This window comes from Hyperolius riggenbachi, chromosome 3 (genome assembly GCF_040937935.1).
Source record: "Hyperolius riggenbachi isolate aHypRig1 chromosome 3, aHypRig1.pri, whole genome shotgun sequence".
NCBI lineage: Eukaryota > Metazoa > Chordata > Amphibia > Anura > Hyperoliidae > Hyperolius > Hyperolius riggenbachi.
The window spans coordinates 38,599,984-38,621,665 of record NC_090648.1 but is presented as its reverse complement, the minus strand read 5'-3'; the positions used below and the strand labels follow the sequence as shown (position 1 = coordinate 38,621,665).

At 43.1% G+C, this 21,682-nt stretch overlaps 1 protein-coding gene across 3 annotated transcripts in view; it reads right to left on the bottom strand.

The window, feature by feature from the left end:
* Positions 1–3,155: 3,155 nt before the first annotated feature.
* The window catches only part of LOC137560926 (uncharacterized), an 81,113-nt gene continuing 62,586 nt past the window's right edge, over positions 3,156–21,682 (bottom strand). For all 3 annotated transcript variants that reach the window (XM_068272103.1, XM_068272105.1, XM_068272104.1), the window contains exons 4-5: positions 6,976–7,332; positions 3,156–3,951 (exon numbers count right to left, since the gene is read on the bottom strand). In XM_068272103.1, coding sequence (XP_068128204.1) covers positions 3,947–3,951; positions 6,976–7,332 — 362 coding nt within the window. In that variant the 3' untranslated portion in view covers positions 3,156–3,946. The remainder of the gene's footprint in view (positions 3,952–6,975; positions 7,333–21,682) is intronic.

The window sequence follows — 21,682 nt, the reverse complement described above, 5'->3', positions numbered from 1 at the left end:
GTCAGTGTAACAGACAGCTTGAATATTGCAGGATACAGCGGGGCTTCTACAAAGCGTACAAGAGGTATTGGCGCAGGAGACTTGGGCACAGGATACAGCCGGTATATGGCTGATCCTGCTACTGCACAAGTTTCCAGCCGAGTTAAATACTATTCCCCCTCCAGGCCACCATAGATTGTGGGGAATCCATGCATCCATGCTTTTTCCTTTCTCCTTGTGGATGTGCTCAAATTTTCGTCAATTTTGCAACAAAATTTGCATTTCCAACTGAATTTATATTTTCATGACTATATTATGGATTTTTTGCAAGATACCCATTTTCCTAAAAATTTGTTTTTTTAATGCCCATTTATGTCTGCAAAGCCTGTATAAAGAGCACCACAATAGTCCAGCCATGATGTGATGAAGGCATGCATTATGGTTGGAAAATAACACCTATGTATCTCCTAAATCTGAAGGGAAAATGAGAGACAACAACAGATTATATGCCCACCGTGCAGCTCACTCTGTAGCGACCACTGGTGCTTGGATACCTCCCACTCATGAATTTGAGTAAATCTGGCCACGGCAGAATCAAAATCTGGATGTGCCGTGATGGTGATCTGGATTTGAACTGGAGCTCCGGATTTTAGCCGTGATTACATGTAGAATCCATGATCACGGATTTCACTTTAAAGTTAAAAGCAAAGCCCCCATACATGCTACAATCACCAAAATGTTATTTTCTTTTTTTCAAAAAGACCTAATAGTTTTTGAGAAAATCAATTTTAAAGTTCCAAAGGAGATTTCAAAGGAAAAAGTATACATGTAAATGCGGTAAATACATTAACTGTCATTTACCGCATTTAAATGTATACTATTTTCCTTTGAAACTTCAAAATCGATTTTCTCAAAAACTCTAAGGTCTTTTTGAAAAAAAATTCCCCTTGTTCCCACTGTTCTATTTAACATATCCTGCAAATTTGGTGTTTATACCATGTAAGGAGGATTTGCTGTTAACCGTTTAAGTCAGCGGGTTTTGGCGGTTTTCATCACGGCTAAATCCATGATCACGAGCCGGATTTGGACCATGGTCACGAGTGCATTCGGAACTGAATCTGTGATTAAGAGGTGATCACACATTCAGATCACGATGTTGGATAGTGAAACATGCTCACAAATCATGGCTATTTGTGATCACAAGGTGGTGATGAGCATCACTAGTAGCGACCCCTGACGATGGCAGCCAAAACTGGTTGGAGAAACCAGAGAGTGGGCATCTCAAGCTTGTACTTATCTGTTGTTAGCACAGGAAGTGCTTTAGTTTGACTGAGTCCCTATTGCACAGGACCCACAATGTAAGTCTCTGATTTGATGCTTTCTATGATACTTGTTGAATAAATTCCTTTTGATTACACTCTTGGATACTAATTAATGCCTCTATTGTATCTGGTTATGGGCACTACTTTTGATGTTTAAAGCGATATTAAACTCTAAAATAATATTCAATAAAAATGTTTCCATACCTTTTATTACTCATACAGTTACCATATTTGCTTTTGTGCAAGTATTATTATTATTCATTTAGTAATTAAAAGTTCCCAAACTACATTTTATTTGCTCTGAAAGCTGCCATTGCATTTTATTCATAACTGGTGTATTTATATTGTAATGTACTTAGTAACTATTTCTGAGCTGCTGTCTGTGTTCTGGACACATTAGAAGGAGTTTCTGCAATGGCAGGGAATGTTTACATTCTTCACTTACTACATTTAGGTATATACAAGATAATGTTATCACCAGTTCAGATGTGGCTCTCAGGGCCCATTCACACTACACATAGCAAAATGTGTTGTGCGGGTGATTTTACCGCAATTAGCCCAGTACAAATTACTAGACACCCTCGCTATTCCCGATGATCACAATCAGTGTTTGTTAACCACTTAAGCCCACAGGTTTGTTTATTTTTTTTGCATCTGAGCAACTTTCACCTCCCATTCATTTGCCAATAACTTTATCACTACTCATCACAATGAATTGATCTATATCTTGTTTTTTCTGCCACCACTTAGGCTTTCTTTAGGTGATACATAATTTATTCTAAATCTCTTTTTTTTCATTTCTGTCTTAATATATCTATATTAAGAAAGAAATGGAAAAAAATATTATTTCTCAGTTTTTGGCCATTATAGTTTAAAATTAATATATGCTACTGTAATTAAAACCCATGTATTTTATTTGCCCATTTGTCCTGATTATTACATCATTTAAATTATGTCCCTATCACAATGTATGGCGCCGATATTTTATTTGGAAATAAATGTGCATTTTTTCAATTTGCGTCCATCACTATTTACAAGCCCGTAATTTAAAAAATGATATTAATATACTCCTTTGACATGGTTATTTTAAAAAGTTCAGACCCTTAGGTAACTATTTATGTTGTTTGTTTGGTTTTTTTATTGTAATTTTTAATTTTTTTTTTATCAAAAATTTTATTTGGGTAATTTGTGGTGTGGGAGGTAAACAGCTAATTTTAAATGTAAAATAATGCATTTGTTTGATAAAAAAAATAGATGAGTGTAGTTTTACTATTTGGCCACAAGATGGCCACAGCAAAAAGTCCTCGATCATGCTTCCAGGACGCATTAGGAGGATAGGAAACTTTTTGTGAATCAGCAAAACAGCAGCCTCTGATAAGAGGCTGTCGTTTTTTCTGCGGGGGGGCTTCGATCAATGTATTGGATCTATAATCCTATTCATTGATCGCTGGGCTAACGGCTGGCAGCGGGAGCGCGCGGGAGCGGAATAACCCGCTAATCACCCTAGTGTGAATGGGCCCTCATTGCAGGGAGATTTCTATTGAAAAGTCTTGTGTTTAACTGTTTGAATGCTATTTTGCTAAAAAAAAAAAAAAAATTAAAAAAATGTGGTAGTATAATAAAATGCTGTAAATAATCTTTTAGAGTAAAGAAGAAATGCTGAGTTTTGATTGCTAGTGTTGAGGAGATTTGAATCAAAACTTTTATTTTAAAATATCTCAACCCTGGCTAATATGCTATTTATGATATCTCCACCACATAGTGTAATTCTGAAAATGCTTGAGTCCATGGTAGTTTCATCACCTTCTTGCTCTTAGTGCGTGCCCCCCCCCCCCCCCCCCACACACACACACACACACACACACACACACACCACCACACCCTATTCTTCTAAAAACTCCCATTGTCTCTTTGTAGGCCACACATTTTCTTTGTATCTTCTTTCCTTTGCAGAGGTCCTGGTTTAAAATCTATTCTTAACCTCCCTGGCATTATGATTATTTCCGGATTTTAGGGTGTTAAATTGGTGTAATTTGTTTTTTACCCGCTTTTAGACCCAAAAAATACTACCGATAGATCAGCAGCAGCCCTGCACATGACTCACCTCCCATGGATCTAGCTCGGGGCTACCGCTCTGAGCTGTGAATTCCCATCCCACGCCTGACTCTGGGATTCCACTAAGGAAGTTAAAGGTGATGTGTTCAAAGTGGCTATACTAGCATATTCATAACAACAGTACTTGTACAGTGTCCTCACTGTACAGTGGCTAGTACCTAACAAATGTAGGTGAACCACATTTTCTTTTGCATCGTTTGTATGGTTGGGTCCATATTCAATGTTTACCAGTGGGATGTGCTAAGTAAGCAAGTCCAATCTATAGAAATGACACTGCACCAACTGACATACTTAAAAAGTAGATAGATAGATAGATAGATAGATAGATAGATAGATAGATAGATAGATAGATAGATAGATAGATAGATAGATAGATAGATATACTAGTGATAGAAATATTGTGTTAGGAAGACTTGAAATAGAAAACAACCACTCCTGCAAACACAGAGGAGAGAAGGGCTTTGATTCAATTATAAATCATTAGAATTACATCTTGGGTAATCATGTGATGCAGTCCTTGTGGTCTCTGTCTAATCTGAAAAACACAAACATAAAAAATGATGCATTCCTTTGGATCCTAAGCAAATTCAAGAAAAATGCATTGTAAAAATGTAGGAAATCAGCAAATTTGAAAACAGCACATCGCAACATTTTGAATCAGTTAAAGGGACTCTGAAGCCTTCAAAATTGACTCTTTTTTTTATCCAAACCTCTTTAGCATTAACCTTCCTGGCGGTAAGCCCGAGCTGAGCTCGGGCTATGCCGCGCAGGAAGATATCTCAGCCCCTGGTGGGGCAATTTCCTCCATTCAAAATGCTGTACGCACAGCTAGCACTTTGCTAGCCGCGCGTACAGCTTGATCACCGCCGCTCTGCGCAGCGGCGCAAGAGGGCCTCCCCCCCCCCCTCGCCAGAGCCCTGCGCTGCCCGTACCAATGAGTTCCGGGCAGCGCTATGGGCTGGATCGGAGGTGTCTGACGTCAGGACGACGGCTGACGTCCATGACATCATTCCGTTATATACGCTTTCCCCTGTTTGCTATTGATGCCGGCGACGATCGCACTAGAGGGACACATGCGCCCTCTAGTGGTGTTTCATGTAGCTACCACTCTGGTAGCTTTACATGAAACACAAAAAATTAAAAAAAAAAAAAAAGGATTTTTGCCAATTTGGTAAAAATAATTAACCGCCAGGGAGGTTAATGGCAGTACTGAAACGCCGATATCCCATGGCAAAACAAGCCTTAATCTCCCCCAAATACCGGGGCAATAATCCCAGACTTTCAAAGTTGGGATTTTGCTGCCTGGGGAGGCAGAGCTCAGCTCTGCCTCCACTCGCGTCAATCTCCGCTGATCTCCACCTCTCCCCACCCCTTTCAGGGAAAGAAGACTGAGAGGGGCGTGGAGAGGTGGTGATCATCAGGGATTGATGCGAGGAGAGGCAGAGCTACTGCTCACAGCTCTGGCTCTAACAGAAAGGAGCCAGCCCCACAATTTGCCTTGGGTATTTCAAAGGTGATTAAGGTCTCGTTTTGCTGTGGGATAGTGGCGTTTCAGCACTGCCATTAAGCTAAAGAGATCTGGCTAAAAAAAGAGGTCATTTTGTAGGCATCAGGCTCTCTTTAATTATCAATTGGCATAAATAGTAGTGATAAGCAGGTGATTTTGTAGCGAATTTGGCAAATTTTCATTTAGAAAAATAACATTACAGCTAAAATTTTCTGATTTTTTCATATTTGCATGAAAGTTTACAGAGCCGATTTTCGAGGTTGGTTGCAAAGGCCCCATACATGCTATTGACACCAAATTTGGTATGTATATCAAGGCCAACCTAAGAAACATGTAAAAAAAAAGTTATTTTTTGAAAAGACCTTCTAGTTTTTAAATGCAGTTTCCCCTCTAAATTTAAAAATCAATTTTCTTAAAAAACATCGACCTCTTTCAAAAAGTGATTTTCATGTATGGCATGTTCCTTGAGTTAACCTTTATTTGCATATCAAATTTGGTGTAAACAGCATGCATGGGGGCTTTGCAATTAGGGTGGTCAGAAATACCAATCCTGATGGATTACCACTTTTTGAGAGTTGTCTTTCTGACTTCCATGAAATTTCATGGAAATTTGAATTTCCAATCACCATTTCCAATTTCTACAGATTTTTTTTTTGTTACTTTTGTCAAGAAAGATAGTTTATTGTAAAAATAAAAAAAGCTGATTCGCTATTTTTTGCAGACATATTCTGTTATGTGCATTCTTTCATTGTCCTAATACTTTTGAATTTTCTAATTAGCCTAAAATTTCCGCAGTAATCTGATTTCTGCAGTACATTACTGATTATCTGATTGGTCCAATGCTTCCAAAGTTCAGTCGAATAAAGGAAGGGGAGGGCTACCGGTGTTCACTCTTTCCTGACTATTGGTGACTTGCTGGATCTCACAGTCAGCTTATTTTACTAAGTAGCCAGTAGAGATGATCAATCAGATGCAAATAATGTATCTTTGCATGTCATTTTATGAAAATGTTTTGGAGCTTAAACTATGGGGGCGTGACCTGATGTTTTCCATCCTGCAACACCCATTAGCTGGCAATGCATAAGCATGGCTGGATTTCTGCACAGGCCACATAGACCAGTGCCTAGGGCGCCCTGGTGGGCAGGGTGGCTGGCTCCCAAGCAGCATCAGCTTGGGAACTGTGGCCAGCTGGCCGCACAACTTTGTACATGTTCGCATGCCTGTTTGCACTGCTTCCGACTGTCAGGAATGTAAGGAAATCAGGGATGCTTCACTTCCTGTCTTTGCAGTCCCGCGTCACTCATCTCTACCCCCTCCTTCCTTCTCATTACTAGCTGGAGTCCCGGATGGATGCAGAAGAGAGCAGTGCACACATAAGCTGACAGAGCTGCTCTCTCCTTGCACTACAGATGTCTGCTATCAGTGTGTATTCACTGACTACTGTGACACCCACCGCCAGCATTATTAATTCATTATTTTGATCAGTCTATATGTTATTAATTAATAGCTTAGGCAGTTCAGTGTTGCAGAACTCAGTGTTACACGCGATGATAGCCGATGCCAGTAGGTACCGAGCAGAGAGAAGCAGCTCCGTGCAATTTAGATACGTTTTTGCATCAAAATTCGCAATTACGCATCGTAATCATAATGCAAAATTTTAGAGAAAATTGTAATTCGTTTCGTATGTAATAGTAATATTTCATAATTTTGCGTAATTTTGTGCCAACTTTAGCAGTGAATAGCAAAGCCCCATACATTCTATTGCCACCAAAATTGCTACCTATGCTAAGGAGAACAGTGGGTACAAGTCAAAAAAGTCAATTTTTTTAAAAAGACCCCAAAAAATGCAAAGAAAAATGTTTTTCAAACTGTAATTTTTTTTAAATCGATTTTCTTAAAAATGACAAGAGAGAAAGAGTAGTTACTGTAGTGATGGTGCCCGGATGACTATATTGCTGGAATGTAATGAATGGATACACTTATGGGGAGGGTGGCTGTCAATTGTCGCTTCCAGACTGATCCTAATTGTTTGATAACTCACTCAGTACATACCGTTGTCACTCAAACGTGTCCCTGGACCTCTCTCTAAGATTGTGGTTATCTCATTATGGATTCCTGAACACATTCGTATCATCACCAGGCAGTAGAATGTGATGTTATCGGCCCCATGGAACTCTGGGAGAAGAAGATTGGTGTCATTCAGCAGCCTGGTCTTTCCTCTGTAGTCGGGGAGTATGTAGTCTGGGTCTGGATGGTAGACAAAGGCCACTCCTGTCTCTCCAATCATCCAGTAGACTTCTGTGTGGATAATATCTCTGTCCTGTGATCTGGTGAAGTTGCAGGTTATTATGGTCGAGTTCTGGAATTTATATTGCTCTGGCTGCTCAATCTTCAGGTTACTTGTCTGGCCTTGAGGGTTAAACAAAATGTTATTTGGAAAAAAAAATCTTTCAAAACAGACAAAGAATAAAGAGCATGCATATTCCAACTTGTAAAAACAAAACAGCGGACACCAAGAGCCCAATAGTGCAATATTGTCTGGTAAGCTCAATATATAATGAAATGTCAAAGGTTCTTACACTCACAAAGGTGTGTTACCATCAGGCAACCACTTGACAGGCAGGTGGGGAGTATTAGTACCAGACCCCACTCAGGTATAAAAGTCGCTCTCTGTAGATAGGAAAATGGGGAGAGAACCCCTCCACCAGGGGTGGACTTAATCGTGCTGTAATATGTACGAACAGAGGCGCCAAGCAGAGTAAAACAATGTTCTAAAAATGATAAAAAGAGGGAAGTCGAGTTGGACTTACCTCCCTCTGGTAGTGGACATATACTCAAATGCATAGTAAAAAATATACAATTTATTCACAGCTCCATAAAATCGCAACGCGTTTCGCGGTCAACAGTCCCGCTTCATCAGGCAGTACAGGAGCATATATAACTGGTTCAGGTCCATAAAGCGTGTGAGTCCACCTCAACTTCCCTCTTTTTATTATTTTTAGAACATTGTTTTACTCTGCTTGGCGCCTCTGTTCGTACATATTACAGCATGCAAATTCCAAAATTGTTGTGATTTCACATTGCAAACTCAGAATTCACAAAATGTTGAAAATAAATGTGAATTCATTGCTAAAGTTCAGAACTGCATCAGATTTAGAATTCTGCAATTTTGACCATCCCTAGCAGACAGCCTGGACTTTAATGCCCCACTTTAGGATCCCAGAGTAGAATAATAAGTTATAAAGGGAATCCTATCCAAATATGGGTTTATTGAGTTGCCATAATCAATGTTCTTAATTAACCACACATTCTTAAATTTAATTAATGTTCCTATACCAATATCCTCTAGATAACTTGATTGAAGATCACTGCACACCACCGGCACACACAATGCTCCCTTGCACAACCCCGGTCTGATTTCTGTGCATAGGGCTTTTCACATAGGTTTTTGAACACTTTGTACACCTTATTAAAATAAATTGTGGCTGCAAAATTGCCCTGAAGGATGTTCACCTGCCATTAAAGTCAATGGAGCTCACCACGAACAATTGGTTCGCAAATTGTTGCGGTAAAATTTGCTAACACGTTTGCGAACAGAACTGCAATGTTCAACCAACCTTAATTGCCATCAACCTGTCATTGTGTAAATGCACATGATAGTAAATTTGCATTAATTACCTATGTACAATGTTTTGTGCACCACAAATCTGTACATTTTGCAATAAATATATATTAAAAAATGTGGTTGGTTGAATTTCTTATGCTTCATTTCCTGTGATGATGACAGTGCATGGACAGCTGGCATCCAGACATGCATTGGATGTCATCCAATCCATTTATTATCTTGGGCTTTCAAATCTAATGCTTTCTTGCATGCAGGAAAACAAGGCGGAAGATACCTTACCTCTTTGTGGACAGCACTATAGCTTCACAAAAAAAAAAAGGAAGATCTAATCCAAAAAGACAAACTGCACTTAGCATAAATGTAAATATACAACAAAAGTATTTAGCATAGTACTACATGAAATATATACTAAAACATACGTAAAATAAAAACTAAATACATTTGTAAAAATAAAAACATTACTGAGGTCTGCTACTGGATCCATATAACCACATTACTATACTACGATTATACTACCACTCTGTTGTCATCTCCATGACAACTGGAGGAACCTCTGTGTCACATGACTGATTTTTTTTTAAAAGAAATCTCTCTGGAATAGCAGTAATCCTCTATAATAAAACCTAACTGTCCCTGGGTCATCATCTTTCCTTGTCTGTGTCCATAGTTTTCTGTACTGTGCATGTGCATGTGCGCAGTACAGTCAACCGTTCGGACAGGAGGACGGGCCAGGGAGATGGGCGGATGGCCGGTGGCAGGTGCGCCGGCACGTGTGCGGCGGGTGGTCGGTTGCGCGTGCGTGGTGGGTGCGTGCATGCGCACTAACATGGAGCGGAAGAGGCAGCGGAATCACTACCTAGAGCCAGTTTTTAAACGGGCTTAGGTAGACTAGTATTTAATAATATGTTGTCTGCTCTGTATGCTGTATGTTGCTAATACAGTCTACTTCAGCCTTTCTCAACCTTTTTACCCTGGAGGAACCCTGCAAGTAACGTTTGGATCTCAAGGAACCCCTGCAAACAATGTTTTGGTCTCGAGGAACCCCTACATTTATTTTTCAGGAGGCGTGGTCTTTAAAAGTAGGTGAGGCTGTTAATTTCACTACCCCCTATTACACTGCCACTCATTATACTGTGTTCATTATTATTCAGACCCCCCATTTAGTGCTTCTTTTTACAGTACCCCCTATTATAATTTGCTCTATTATACTTCCCTCACGATGGGGGAAAGTGCCAAGGATCCCCTGCAGAGTCCTCAAGGAACCCTGGTTGAGAAAGCCTGGTCTACTTGAAGAAGCTATCTGTGTACCAACTCCTTTCTGTTACATGTTGTATGTGGTATGCAGGTTTTTTATTATTGTTGAAACTTGTGCATGGTTAGAGCACAGTGCTTTCTAGAAATGTACTTTCTTATGACCCTGGATCTCTGGCCTGTTTCACATGCTGCTGCTGTGTTTTCCTTTCTCCAATGTTACTTAGATCAATTTTACACTCCCAGAAAACATCTCAGGCCTACTAAAGTGCTCTACATAACAATGGGCACAACTCACTGAGATCATGCAGGTAATAATAAGGGAAGTGAAAACTTATCACCACACCTCGATCGGTATTTTCAATAAAGAAGCTTGTCTTATTAAAATGTAGTGATTTGTTTTCACAGTGAAAGTGAAAGTGTTCACTCCAGACCTTAACCTCTTCACCACTAAGTGTTTTTTCCCCTTATGGACCAGAGCAATTCTCAAATGTCAGTGCTCCTCCCATCCATTTGCCAATGATTTATCAATACTTATCACACCTAAATGATTTATACATTTTTCCTCCACAAATTGGGTTTTCTCTGTGTAATACTTTTTGCTAGGAATTGTAGTTTTAAAATAAAATGTGTTGTATGTATTGTATGTATTTAAAGAGGAACTGTCACAAAAATCTTAAAATGTAAAAACATAGAAATAAGAAGTGCATTTCTTCCTGAGTAAAATGAGCCATACATTACTTTTCTCCTGTTGCCATCACTTACAGTAGGTAGTAGAAATCTGACATTACCAAAAGATTTTGGACTAGCCAATTTTCTTATAGGGGGGTTTCTTTATTTTTAATAGCAGTTAGTGAATGGCAGTTGCTCCGTCCAACTGCCAAAATAGTGTGTAGTGAGCAGGGAGGCTGTCCAGAATCTTTGTATAAAGATTTTTCAGGGTATGTATTTATAAAGAGGTAAAGCCCTGCTGAGAATCCCCCATGGAGGGATGGACCAGCCCAAAATATGTCGGTAATGTCAGATTTCTACTACCTACTGTAAGTGACAGCAACATAGGAGAAAAGTTATTTATGGCTCATTTTACTCAGGAAGAAATGTACTTCTTATTTGTATGTGTTTTAAATTTTAAGGTGGAGCCAATGAACTTATCTGTATGTTTTTGGGATGTGGGAGGTAACCGGGGTGCCCAGAGGAAACCCATGCAGACATGGGGAGAACATACAAACTCCTTGCAGATGTTGACGTGGCTGGGATTGGGACCAAGCACTGCAAGGTGAGAGTGCTAACCACTACGCCACCTGATGCTCATGACTGTAAAAAAAAATTGTGACTGTGGATAAAACCCACACATTATAATTGTCCATTTGTCTCACTTAGTACTACCTTGAAATTGTGTCCCTAGTACAATGTATGGCAACAACATTTTATTTGGAAATAGAGTCACATTTTGTTCTTCTATTTTGTGATTTTGTTTCTAATTGTACTCTAATCAATGATTCATGCCCTTAGTTTCAAAAATAACCATAAAATGTTGGCTTATAACCTTAAAGTTGGCTTATACCGTTGGCTTATACCCCCTGGATTATGCCCTTAAAGTTGGCTTATACCCTTGGCTTATATCCCCTGGTTTATGCCCTTAAAGTTGGCTTATACCCTTGGCTTATATCCCCTGGCTTATGCCCTTAAAGTTGGCTTTAATGCATTTTGTGAAACTGGTTCACCAAAATTTGGCGGAACCAACAAAGTTCAAGAAAATTCTTGTGAGACTGCCAAAAGTATTCTTGCTCATCCCTATTGGTGATAGTTTTGGTCTTTTGTAATATTTGTGGGTGATGGACTTAATTTTGTCAAATAGTAAAGATGCCTTTCTTCTTGGCAAAAAGCCCTCAGTTCCTGTGTATTTTGGGCCGGTCTTGCACAGTTGGCCAGCAGCCTGCAAGTGCTTTCCCGTCTGTCAATACCCACCACTCCAATGCTGAGCATCGACGTGCTAGAACAGGTCGCACCACTGCTCCACGTGCATGCACGTCCCCTGCATGGAATTATTTTACTGTTCTGGAAGAGGATGAATTCAGGGCAGTCTGTTCTGTGTGCCGTAAATCGGTGAGCAGAGACAAATCGGGCAGCGGGTTCGGCACTTCAGGGCTGATAAGCCATCTGCGCAACCACCACAGGCGGGAGTTGGAATATGTAAAGAATTACAATAAGATGGGTGGAGGAAAAGCAGCAGCAACAGGCCCCTCATCTTTTTTTTCTAGTCGTCCTGTCCCTAATCCAACCTGCTGAGTCCCATTCTACTTCAAATCCCTCTGCATGCCAGGATGAAAGAGGGCTCCAGACCTCGGCAAGCACCTCATCATCACCCTTGTTGGTTTCATCTGAATCACCAGTGTTTCAGCGTCAGGCCTCTGTGCCAGAAATGTGGCAGAGGAAGCGGATGCTCCCTGGAAGTGATCCATTTGTTGTGAAAAATAATGCGCTCCTGGCAAGGCTGTTGGGCCAACAGCTGCTGCTCTACCAGTTTGTGGACTGTGCCCCCTTCCGCAGACTGATAAACAGTGTTGCTCCATAATGGTGGATTCCCAGCCGCCATTATTTTGTCAGGAATGCTATCTCTGCCCTTCACCAGCACATTGTGGAGTGTGTCGGCTGGTCTATGGATCACGCTGATGGTGGCAAGGTACACTTCACTATGGATGGCTGGAGCATCAGGCATGGGCAGGGAAAGTATCTAACTTTTACCGCCCATTGGGTCACCCTCCATGGTGCTGCTGAGGAGGGTGAAAGATCTGGGGCATCTCAGCTGGTGGTGCTGCCATGTGGGTTGAAGGGGAGGCCTGTTCAACTTCCCTCTGCTGCCTGTTCTGTCCAAGGCCAGTCCGCCGTTGCTGAGCTTCCCAGCAAGTGGTCCCGCTCCTACACTGGTCTGCAGCACCATCGATGCCAAGCAGTGCTGAAACTTAAATCCATGGAGGAGAACAGGCAAACCGGATCGGTAATCCTTGCAGCCTTACAAGATCAGATTCGGCAGTGGCTGTCCCCCTGAAAACTGGAGACAGGTGTAGCGGTGTCTGATAATGGTGCCAACATGCTGGTCGCCATTTCTGAAGGTGGCTACACTCACTTACCTTGCTTGGCCCATGTCTTTAACCTTGTAGTCCAGACATTTTTACGAACTTTTGATGGGTTGAAGGACGCTGTGGCCTCAGCATGAAAAGCGTCAGCCCACATTCGTTGCTCCGCAACCGCGGCCTTGAAACTGCTGCAGCGCCGCCATAGCCTGCTGCAGCACAGGCTTTTTTCTGATTGTCCTACGTGGTGGAACTCCACCCTCCACATGCAGGAGAGGTTGTGAGAGCAGCGAATGGTGGTCAGGCTATACCCGTCTCAAACATCTTCCTCCAGAACAGATCCACTGGACTACATTACAGGGGACCAGGGCTGCTCATCCGGATTCCGGATATCCAGGTAACCCGGATATCTGAACTTTTTAGGCCTATCCGACCGGATTCGGATTCCAGACAGCTGGGCCCAAATCCGGATAGCTATCTGTGGATAGTTGGGCTCATAATCTGGATATCCGTGGATAACTGCGGGTATCCGGATCCGAAATACTGTAACTAAGGTGATGACATCCTGGAGCCAATCAGAGGGCTCCCAGCAGAAGCCCTAGCAATCAATCACAGAGGGGAACCCTGGCCGGCACCACCTGACCTCATTGAGCCAATCAGAGGCCTCCCAGCCTAAGCCCTGGCACCCAATCAGAGAAAGGAACACTGGCCAGCCCCCCTGTATAATTAGGAGGGCTGCCATGATGAGGCAGATTGTCCTGGCTTGCTGAATGCACACTGAGAGATATGCTCCAGTGTTGGTGCCCTACAAAGGGCTGTACACAGTTATAAACCTAAAGCTGTTCATTGATTAACCCCTTCACTACTATCACTACTCTATAGTTAAACCATTAATTAGCTTGATTGATGTCTCATAGTTTGAAAGTTAGAATGTGTGTTGCAGTGCTGCTGGGCCAAGGGCTGTACTCAGTGATAAGCTGTTCAGTGATTAACCCCTTCACTAACACTACACTATAGTTAAATAGTTAATTAGCTTGATTGATGTCATAGTGTGACATTTATAGTGTGTGCTGCAGTGCTGCTGCAACTTCTATGTGTCTGTTTGTGTGCTGTGCACACACCAGGCCAGCTGCTGCCTGCCACGTGCAAACACGTGCAAAGTGCAAAGTGCAAACACATGCAAAGTGCAAACACATGCAAAGTGCAAAGTGCCACGTGCAAAGTGCAAACATGTGCAAAGTGGCAAGTGCCACATGCAAAGTGCAAACACGTGCAAAGTGCCACATGCAAACACGTGCAAAGTGCCACGTGCAAAGTGCCAAGTGCAACGTGCAAAGTGTCAGATGCAAAGTGCAAAGTGCCACGTGCAAAGTGCAAACACGTGCAAAGTGCCACGTGCAAACTGCAAACACATGCAAAGTGCCACGTGCAAACACGTGCAACGTGCAAAGTGCCACGTGCAAAGTGCCACACGCAAACACGTGCAAAGTGCAAAGTCCCACGTGCAAACACGTGCAAAGTGCCACGTAAAAAGTGCCACGTGTAAACACATGCAAAGTGCAAAGTGCCACATGCAAAGTGCAAACATGTGAAAAGTGCCATGTGCAAACACGTGCAAAGTGCCAAGTGCAAAGTGCCACTTTACACGTGTTTGCACGTGGCACTTTGCACTTTGCACGTGTTTGCACATGGCACTTTGCGCTTTGCCCCTGTTTGCACTTAGCACGTGGCACTTTGCACGTGGCACTTTGCACTTTGCACTTGGCACTTTGCACATGGCACTTTGCACTTTGCACGTGGCACTTTGCACTTTGCACGTGGCCCTTTGCACTTTGCACGTGTTTGCACGTGGCACTTTGCACTTTGCACTTTGCACATGGCACTTTGCACTTTGCACGTGTTTGCACGTGGCACTTTGCACGTGTTTGCACGTGGCACTTTGCACTTGGCACTTTGCATGTGGCACTTTGCACTTTGCACGTGTTTGCACATGGCCCTTTGCACTTGGCCCTTTGCACTTGGCACTTTGCACGTGTTTTAACGTGGCACTTCACACTTTGCACTTGGCACTTTGCACATGGTACTTTGCACGTGTTTGCACGTGGCACTTTGCACTTTGCACTTGGCACTTTGCACATGGCACTTTGCATGTGGCACTTTGCACGTTGGACTTTGGACACATGGGCTTGATACACAAAAGCGTGCTAACCTACTTAGCACCTTTGGCCGTGATAACCAGGGTGCTAAGTAGGTTAGCACCGTTTCTAAAATCAGATCGCACGCACAGTCCCACGCGCAAAACTTTGCGCTAGCTAACGTCACATAGCGGTGAATGGGCACTTGGCGCACACCAAGCAGCACACCGCGTTTTGCGTTTTGCGCGCGCATAGCGCGGTGCGTGTGCAATGTCGCATTGCAGTGCGACGAAAACGGCGCACCTGATACGCCTATAAGTTCGCATGCGGTGCAACATTAAGGTCGCACTACATGTGACCTTATAGGCGCATCGACCTTATGCAAGTGCAAAACTTTGCGTGCGGGACTTTGCGCGCACTCAGGTGTACACAGCGGTGCTAACCCAGTTAGTGCTGTAGTTATCACGTCTAAAAGTTTTTAGGCGTGCTAACTGGGTTAGCACCGCTTTGCGAATCAAGCCCAATGTGAGCTGCATGACCGCTGTCTGGAACCTAGGCCTGATGTTAATTGACAGCAACTTCTTTTTTTGGGGGGGGGGGGAATTTAAGTCCTCACATCATCAATTAGTGTTTCCCTTTGCAAAATAATGATGATACATGCCTCATTGACCCTAAAAACCCCTTTTTAAAGCAATGTAAAGGGCACTTCCATTTTTTTCTATCCAAATATCCGAATTCGGCCGGATATCCCGGATACTGGGGTCGGATATCTGATTCGGATCGGAAAATTTTGAACTCGGATATCCGACCCAGATCGGATATCTGGGTATCCGGATCCGAATTAGTTCCATATAGTGAAAAATGGTATCCGAGCACCACTGCTGGTCCCCAGTGGCAGCTGATTGGACAGGTGTGCAAAGTCTTGGAGCCGTTTGAGCAGGCAACCAAATTGGTCAGTGAGAAGTAGTGTTGGGCGAACAGTGTTCGCCACTGTTCGGGTTCTGCAGAACATCACCCTGTTCGGGTGATGTTCGAGTTCGGCCGAACACCTGATGGTGTTCGGCCTTTTTAGTTCGGGTTCGCCCGAACTACTCAATGCCCGCCGAACAGGGCCGAACAGGGCCCCTGTTCGGCCGAACAGGGCCCTGTTCGCCCGAATACGGCCCCCCTATGGGGTCGCAGGCATAAGGGGGGAGTATGCCCCGATCGCGGGGGGGGGGGGGGGGTCGGAAATTCCCCCCACCCCCTCCGCTAGCGCTCCCCCCTCTGCCCGCTTCCCCATAAAAAAAGTTTGTTGAAAGTTAATAGTACCGGTGGCTGGCTCAGTGCAGTATGCGTCATCACGTAGAGGACGTGAGGTCAGAGCAAGGGCGGAAGTACCACAAGGGTACTCCCGCTGAACCGCCCGCTGCCCAGCCTCAACGCGTCCTAGTCGGACTCCTCCTCCTCACTCACACCACTGCCAGCCAGCCACTGAGCCAGCCACCGGTACTATTAACTTTCAACAAACTTTTTTTATGGGGAAGCGGGCAGAGGGGGGAGTGCTAGCGGAGGAGGTGGGGGGAATTTCCGACCCCCCCCGCGATCGGGGCATGCTCCCCCCTTATGCCTGCGACCCCATAGGGGGGCCGTATTGCGGCATGTTCGGGTTCCCATTGACTTCCATTGAGTTCGGGGTTCGGGCCGAACATGCCGAACATCTGGCCCATGTTCGGCCTGTTCGGCTCGAACCCGAACATCCAGGTGTTCGCCCAACACTAGTGAGGAGCACTGCAGCATATCAGAAGTGCTCCCTATTGTATTCACGCTGGACAAGGCTCTTGACAAAGTGCTCAGACAGGGGGGGGAGAAAGCTCTACTGAACAGTGGTCAGTCACGTGGGGGAGTGGGTGAGCATGCTCAAGTCCTGAATGAGGAGGCAAAGCTTGTGGAAGCGGAAGAGCCCATTGTCCGGGGGTGGGAAGAAGATTCTGATGTGGAGCTGGAGCATGACGACGACAGAATATCGCGGGAATCCACCGGAATGTAGCGATAGCGGAATTTCGTTTATAGCGGAAGGCGGAATTACCGCGATATCGGAAATTCCTGTTCCGATCATCCCTAATCTATATATATAATAGAGTAAGTGCCTCAACCTTCAAGCAAGAAGAAGTAGCGCCCTGCCCCCAGGGCCGGTCCAAGCAAGAAGAAGGGGCTGGTCCAAGCAAGAAAAAGAAGTAGTGTCATATCAAACCAAGGGCAAAGAGGGATAATTTGCATATTCAGTAGCAGTGCATTGTGGGTAACCACAAATGTTCACTTATAGCTGAATTATTGCAGATTTGCTTCTGTTTTAAGAAGGAAAATTACACCAAGCTTTGCTTTTTTAGTAGGAGGACTTTTTGGTCTCTTTTATCCTCCTATACATTCTTAGTAGTTTGGGTTGCCCTGAGCTGCTTGGTTACTCTGTTGTACTGGTCCAAGCCCTATCTCATACAGCCTTATCAATCTCTGCTATGTACTGAGGATTACCAAATGGCTGAAATAGGCTGTCACATGTGGGTTTGATATGACTGCGTTAAACTTAAAGCTATAGGCTTGCTTGACTTACCAAGGGTGTAAAGGAATAATTTGCATATTTAGTAGCGGTGCATTGTGGGTAATCACAAATGTTAACTTATAGCTGAATTATTGCAGATTTTCTTCTGTTTTAAGAACACAAATTACACCAAGCTTTGATTTTTTTTAGTATAAGGTCTTTTTGGTCCCTTTTATCCCCCTATACATTCCGAGTGGTTCGGGTCACCCTGAGCTGCTTGGTTACTCTGTTGTACTGGTCCAAGCCCTATCTCATACAGCCATATCAATCCTTGCCATGTACAGATGAGGACCACAAGTCTGAAACAGGCTGTCACATGTCGGTTTGATAAGGCTGTGTAAAATTTAAAGCTATAGGCTTGCTATACACCAGTGGTTCTGGATGCTTGCTTGGCTTACTAAGGGTGAAAAGGAATTATTTGCATATTTAGTAGCAGTGCATTGTGGGTAACCACAAATGTTCACTTATAGCTGAATTATTGCAGATTTCCTTCTGTTTTAAAAAGGCAAATTACACCAATACAGTGTGCGGCATTGCAGGAAGTGACGACAGTGGAACGCACGATGGAACACGGAAGAAGTGAGTCATCCCCGCCCGCTTCCTCTTACTAATAAAGGTGGCTGCTACTGTGCTTAAGCAGGAGGGGGAGCGCACATGGGGGACCCAGGTGAGGGGGGGTTCCTGCTGAGCTTAAGCTGGAGGTAGAGCACACATGAGGGACCCAGTTGCTGTGCCCAATACCCCCCGTTGCTGTGCCCAATACCCCCTCCCCGTTGCTGTGCCCAATACCCCCTTCCTGCCCGTTACCTTCCTTCTTATGCGGCGTATGCTACACCGCGGGTCGGCTAGTACACATATATATATATATATATATATATATATATATATATGTATATATATATATATATATATATATATATATATATATATATATATATATATATACACATACACATACACATACACATACATATTTATTTACATATACTTATCTGTATATATAAAATCGGAAGTATGCATGTGTGTGTGTACAGTATGTATGTATGTATGTGAGTGTGTATATGCAGCGATCACTCAAAAACGACTTGACCGATTTGAACGAAACTTGGTATGCGGATCCCTTACTACCTGAGATGATATGTTCTGGGGGTCTCGCGTCCCCCTTGCACACCTGGACGGAGCTACAAACAGCTAATCAGATTCCACCCATTCATGTCAATGAGAAAAAGGTAAAAGGCTGCCATTGTCACAGTAATCAAGCCAGAGTCCCCACACTTGGCACAGTTGGTCACCTGGTGACCGATGTTACAAATCCAGGAAAAGTGGGCAGAGCATAAAACAGCCAATCAGATTTCAGTCGTTCATTTTTAATGGGAAAATGTAAACTGCAGCCATTCTTAGACTGTTAATCGCAGGGTTCTCAAACTTGCCACACTTGGTCACTGGGTGAAGGAGATTAACCACTTCAGGACCACAGTCTTTTCGCCCCTTAAGGACCAGAGCCTTTTTATCCATTCAGACCACTGCAGCTTTCACGGTTTAATGCTCGGTCATACAACCTACCACCTAAATGAATTTTACCTCCTTTTCTTGTCACTAATACAGCTTTCTTTTGATGCTATTTGATTGCTCCCGCGAGTTTTACTTTTTATTATATTCATCAAAAAAGACATGAATTTTGGCAAAAAAATGATTTTTTTAACTTTCTGTGCTGACATTTTTCAAATAAAGTAAAATTTCTGTATACATGCAGCGCGAAAAATGTGGACAAACATGTTTTTGATAAAAAAACCCCCATTCAGTGTATATTTATTGGTTTGGGTAAAAGTTATAGCGTTTACAAACTATGGTGCCAAAAGTGAATTTTCACATTTTCAAGCATCTCTGACTTTTCTGCGCACTTGTCAGGTTTCATGAGGGGCTAAAATTCCAGGATAGTACAAATACCCCCCAAATGACCCCATTTTGGAAAGAAGACATCCCAAAGTATTCAGTGAGAGGCATGGCGAGTTCATAGAAGATTTTATTTTTTGTCACAAGTTAGCGGAAAATGACACTTTCTGACAAAAAAAAGAAAAAAAAAAAGTTTCCATTTCTTCTAACTTGCAACAAAAAAAAATGAAATCTGACACGGACTCACTATGCTCCTCTCTGAATACCTTGAAGTGTCTACTTTCCAAAATGGGGTCATTTGTGGGGTGTGTTCACTGTCCTGGCATTTTGGGGGGTGCCTAATTGTAAGCACCCCTGTAAAGCCTAAAGATGCTCATTGGACTTTTGGCCCCTTAGCGCAGTTAGGCTGCAAAAAAGTGCCACACATGTGGTATTGCCGTACTCAGGAGAAGTAGTATAATGTGTTTTGGGGTGTATTTTTACACATACCCATGCTGGGTGGGAGAAATATCTCCATAAATGACAATTGTTTTATTTTTTTTACACACAATTGTCTATTTATAGAGATATTTCTGCCACTCAGCATGGGTATGTGGAAAAATACACCCCAAAACACATTATACTACTTCTCCTGAGTACGGCGATACCACATGTGTGGCACTTTTTTGCACCCTAACTGCGCTAAGGGGCCCAAAGTTCAATGAGTACCTTTAGGATTTCACAGGTCATTTTGAGAAATTTCGTTTCAAGACTACTCCTCGCGGTTTAGGGCCCCTAAAATGCCAGGACAGTATAGGAACCCCACAAATTACCCCATTTTAGAAAGAAGACACCCCAAGGTATTCCGTTAGGAGGATGGTGAGTTCATAGAAGATTTTTTTTTTTTGTCACAAGTTAGCGGAAATTGATTTTAATTGTTTTTTTTCACAAAGTGTCATTTTCCGCTAACTTATGACAAAAAATAAAATCTTCTATGAACTCACCATACTCCTAACGGAATACCTTGGGGTGTCTTCTTTCTAAAATGGGGTCATTTGTGGGGTTCCTATACTGCCCTGGCATTTTAGGGGCCCTAAACCGTGAGGAGTAGTCTTGAAACCAAATGTCGCAAAATGACCTGTGAAATCCTAAAGGTACTCATTGGACTTTGGGCCTCTTAGCGCACTTAGGGTGCAAAAAAGTGCCACACATGTGGTACCGCCGTACTCAGGAGAAGTAGTATAATGTGTTTTGGGGTGTATTTTTACACATACCCATGCTGGGTGGGAGAAATATCTCTGTAAATGACAATTGTTTGATTTTTTTTTACACACAATTGTCCTTTTACAGAGAGATTTCTCCCACCCAGCATGGGTATGTGTAAAAATACACCCCAAAACACAATATACTACTTCTTCTGAGTACGGCGATACCACATGTGTGACACTTTTTTGCAACCTAGGTGCGCTAAGGGGCCTAACGTCCTATTCACAGGTCATTTTGAGGCCTTTGGATTCTAGACTACTGCTCACGGTTTAGGGCCCCTTAAATGCCAGGGCAGTATAGGAACCCCACAAGTGACCCCATTTTAGAAAGGAGACACCCCAAGGTATTCTGTTAGGAGTATGGTGAGTTTATAGAAGATTTTTTTTTTGTCACAAGTTAGCGGAAAATGACACTTTGTGAAAAAAAAAACAATACATATCAATTTCCGCTAACTTGTGACAAAAAATAAAATCTTCTATTAACTCATCGTACACCTAACAGAATACCTTGCGGTGTCTTCTTTCTAAAATGGGGTCACTTGTGGGGTTCCTATACTGCCCTGGCATTTTACGGGCCCAAAACTGTGAGTAGTCTGGAAACCAAATTTCTCAAAATGACTGATCAGGGGTATAAGCATCTGCAAATTTTGATGACAGGTGGTCTATGAGGGGGCAAATTTTGTGGAACCGGTCATAAGCAGGGTGGCCTCTTAGATGACAGGATGTTTTGGGCCTGATCTGATGGATAGGAGTGCTAGGGGGTGACAGGAGGTGATTGATGGGTGTCTCAGGGGGCGGTTAGAGGGGAAAATAGATGCAATCAATGCACTGGGGAGGTGATCGTAAGGGGGTCTGAGGGGGACCTGAGGGTTTGGCCGAGTGATCAGGAGCCCACACGGGGCAAATTAGGGCCTGATCTGATGGGTAGGTGTGCTAGGGGGTGACAGGAGGTGATTGAT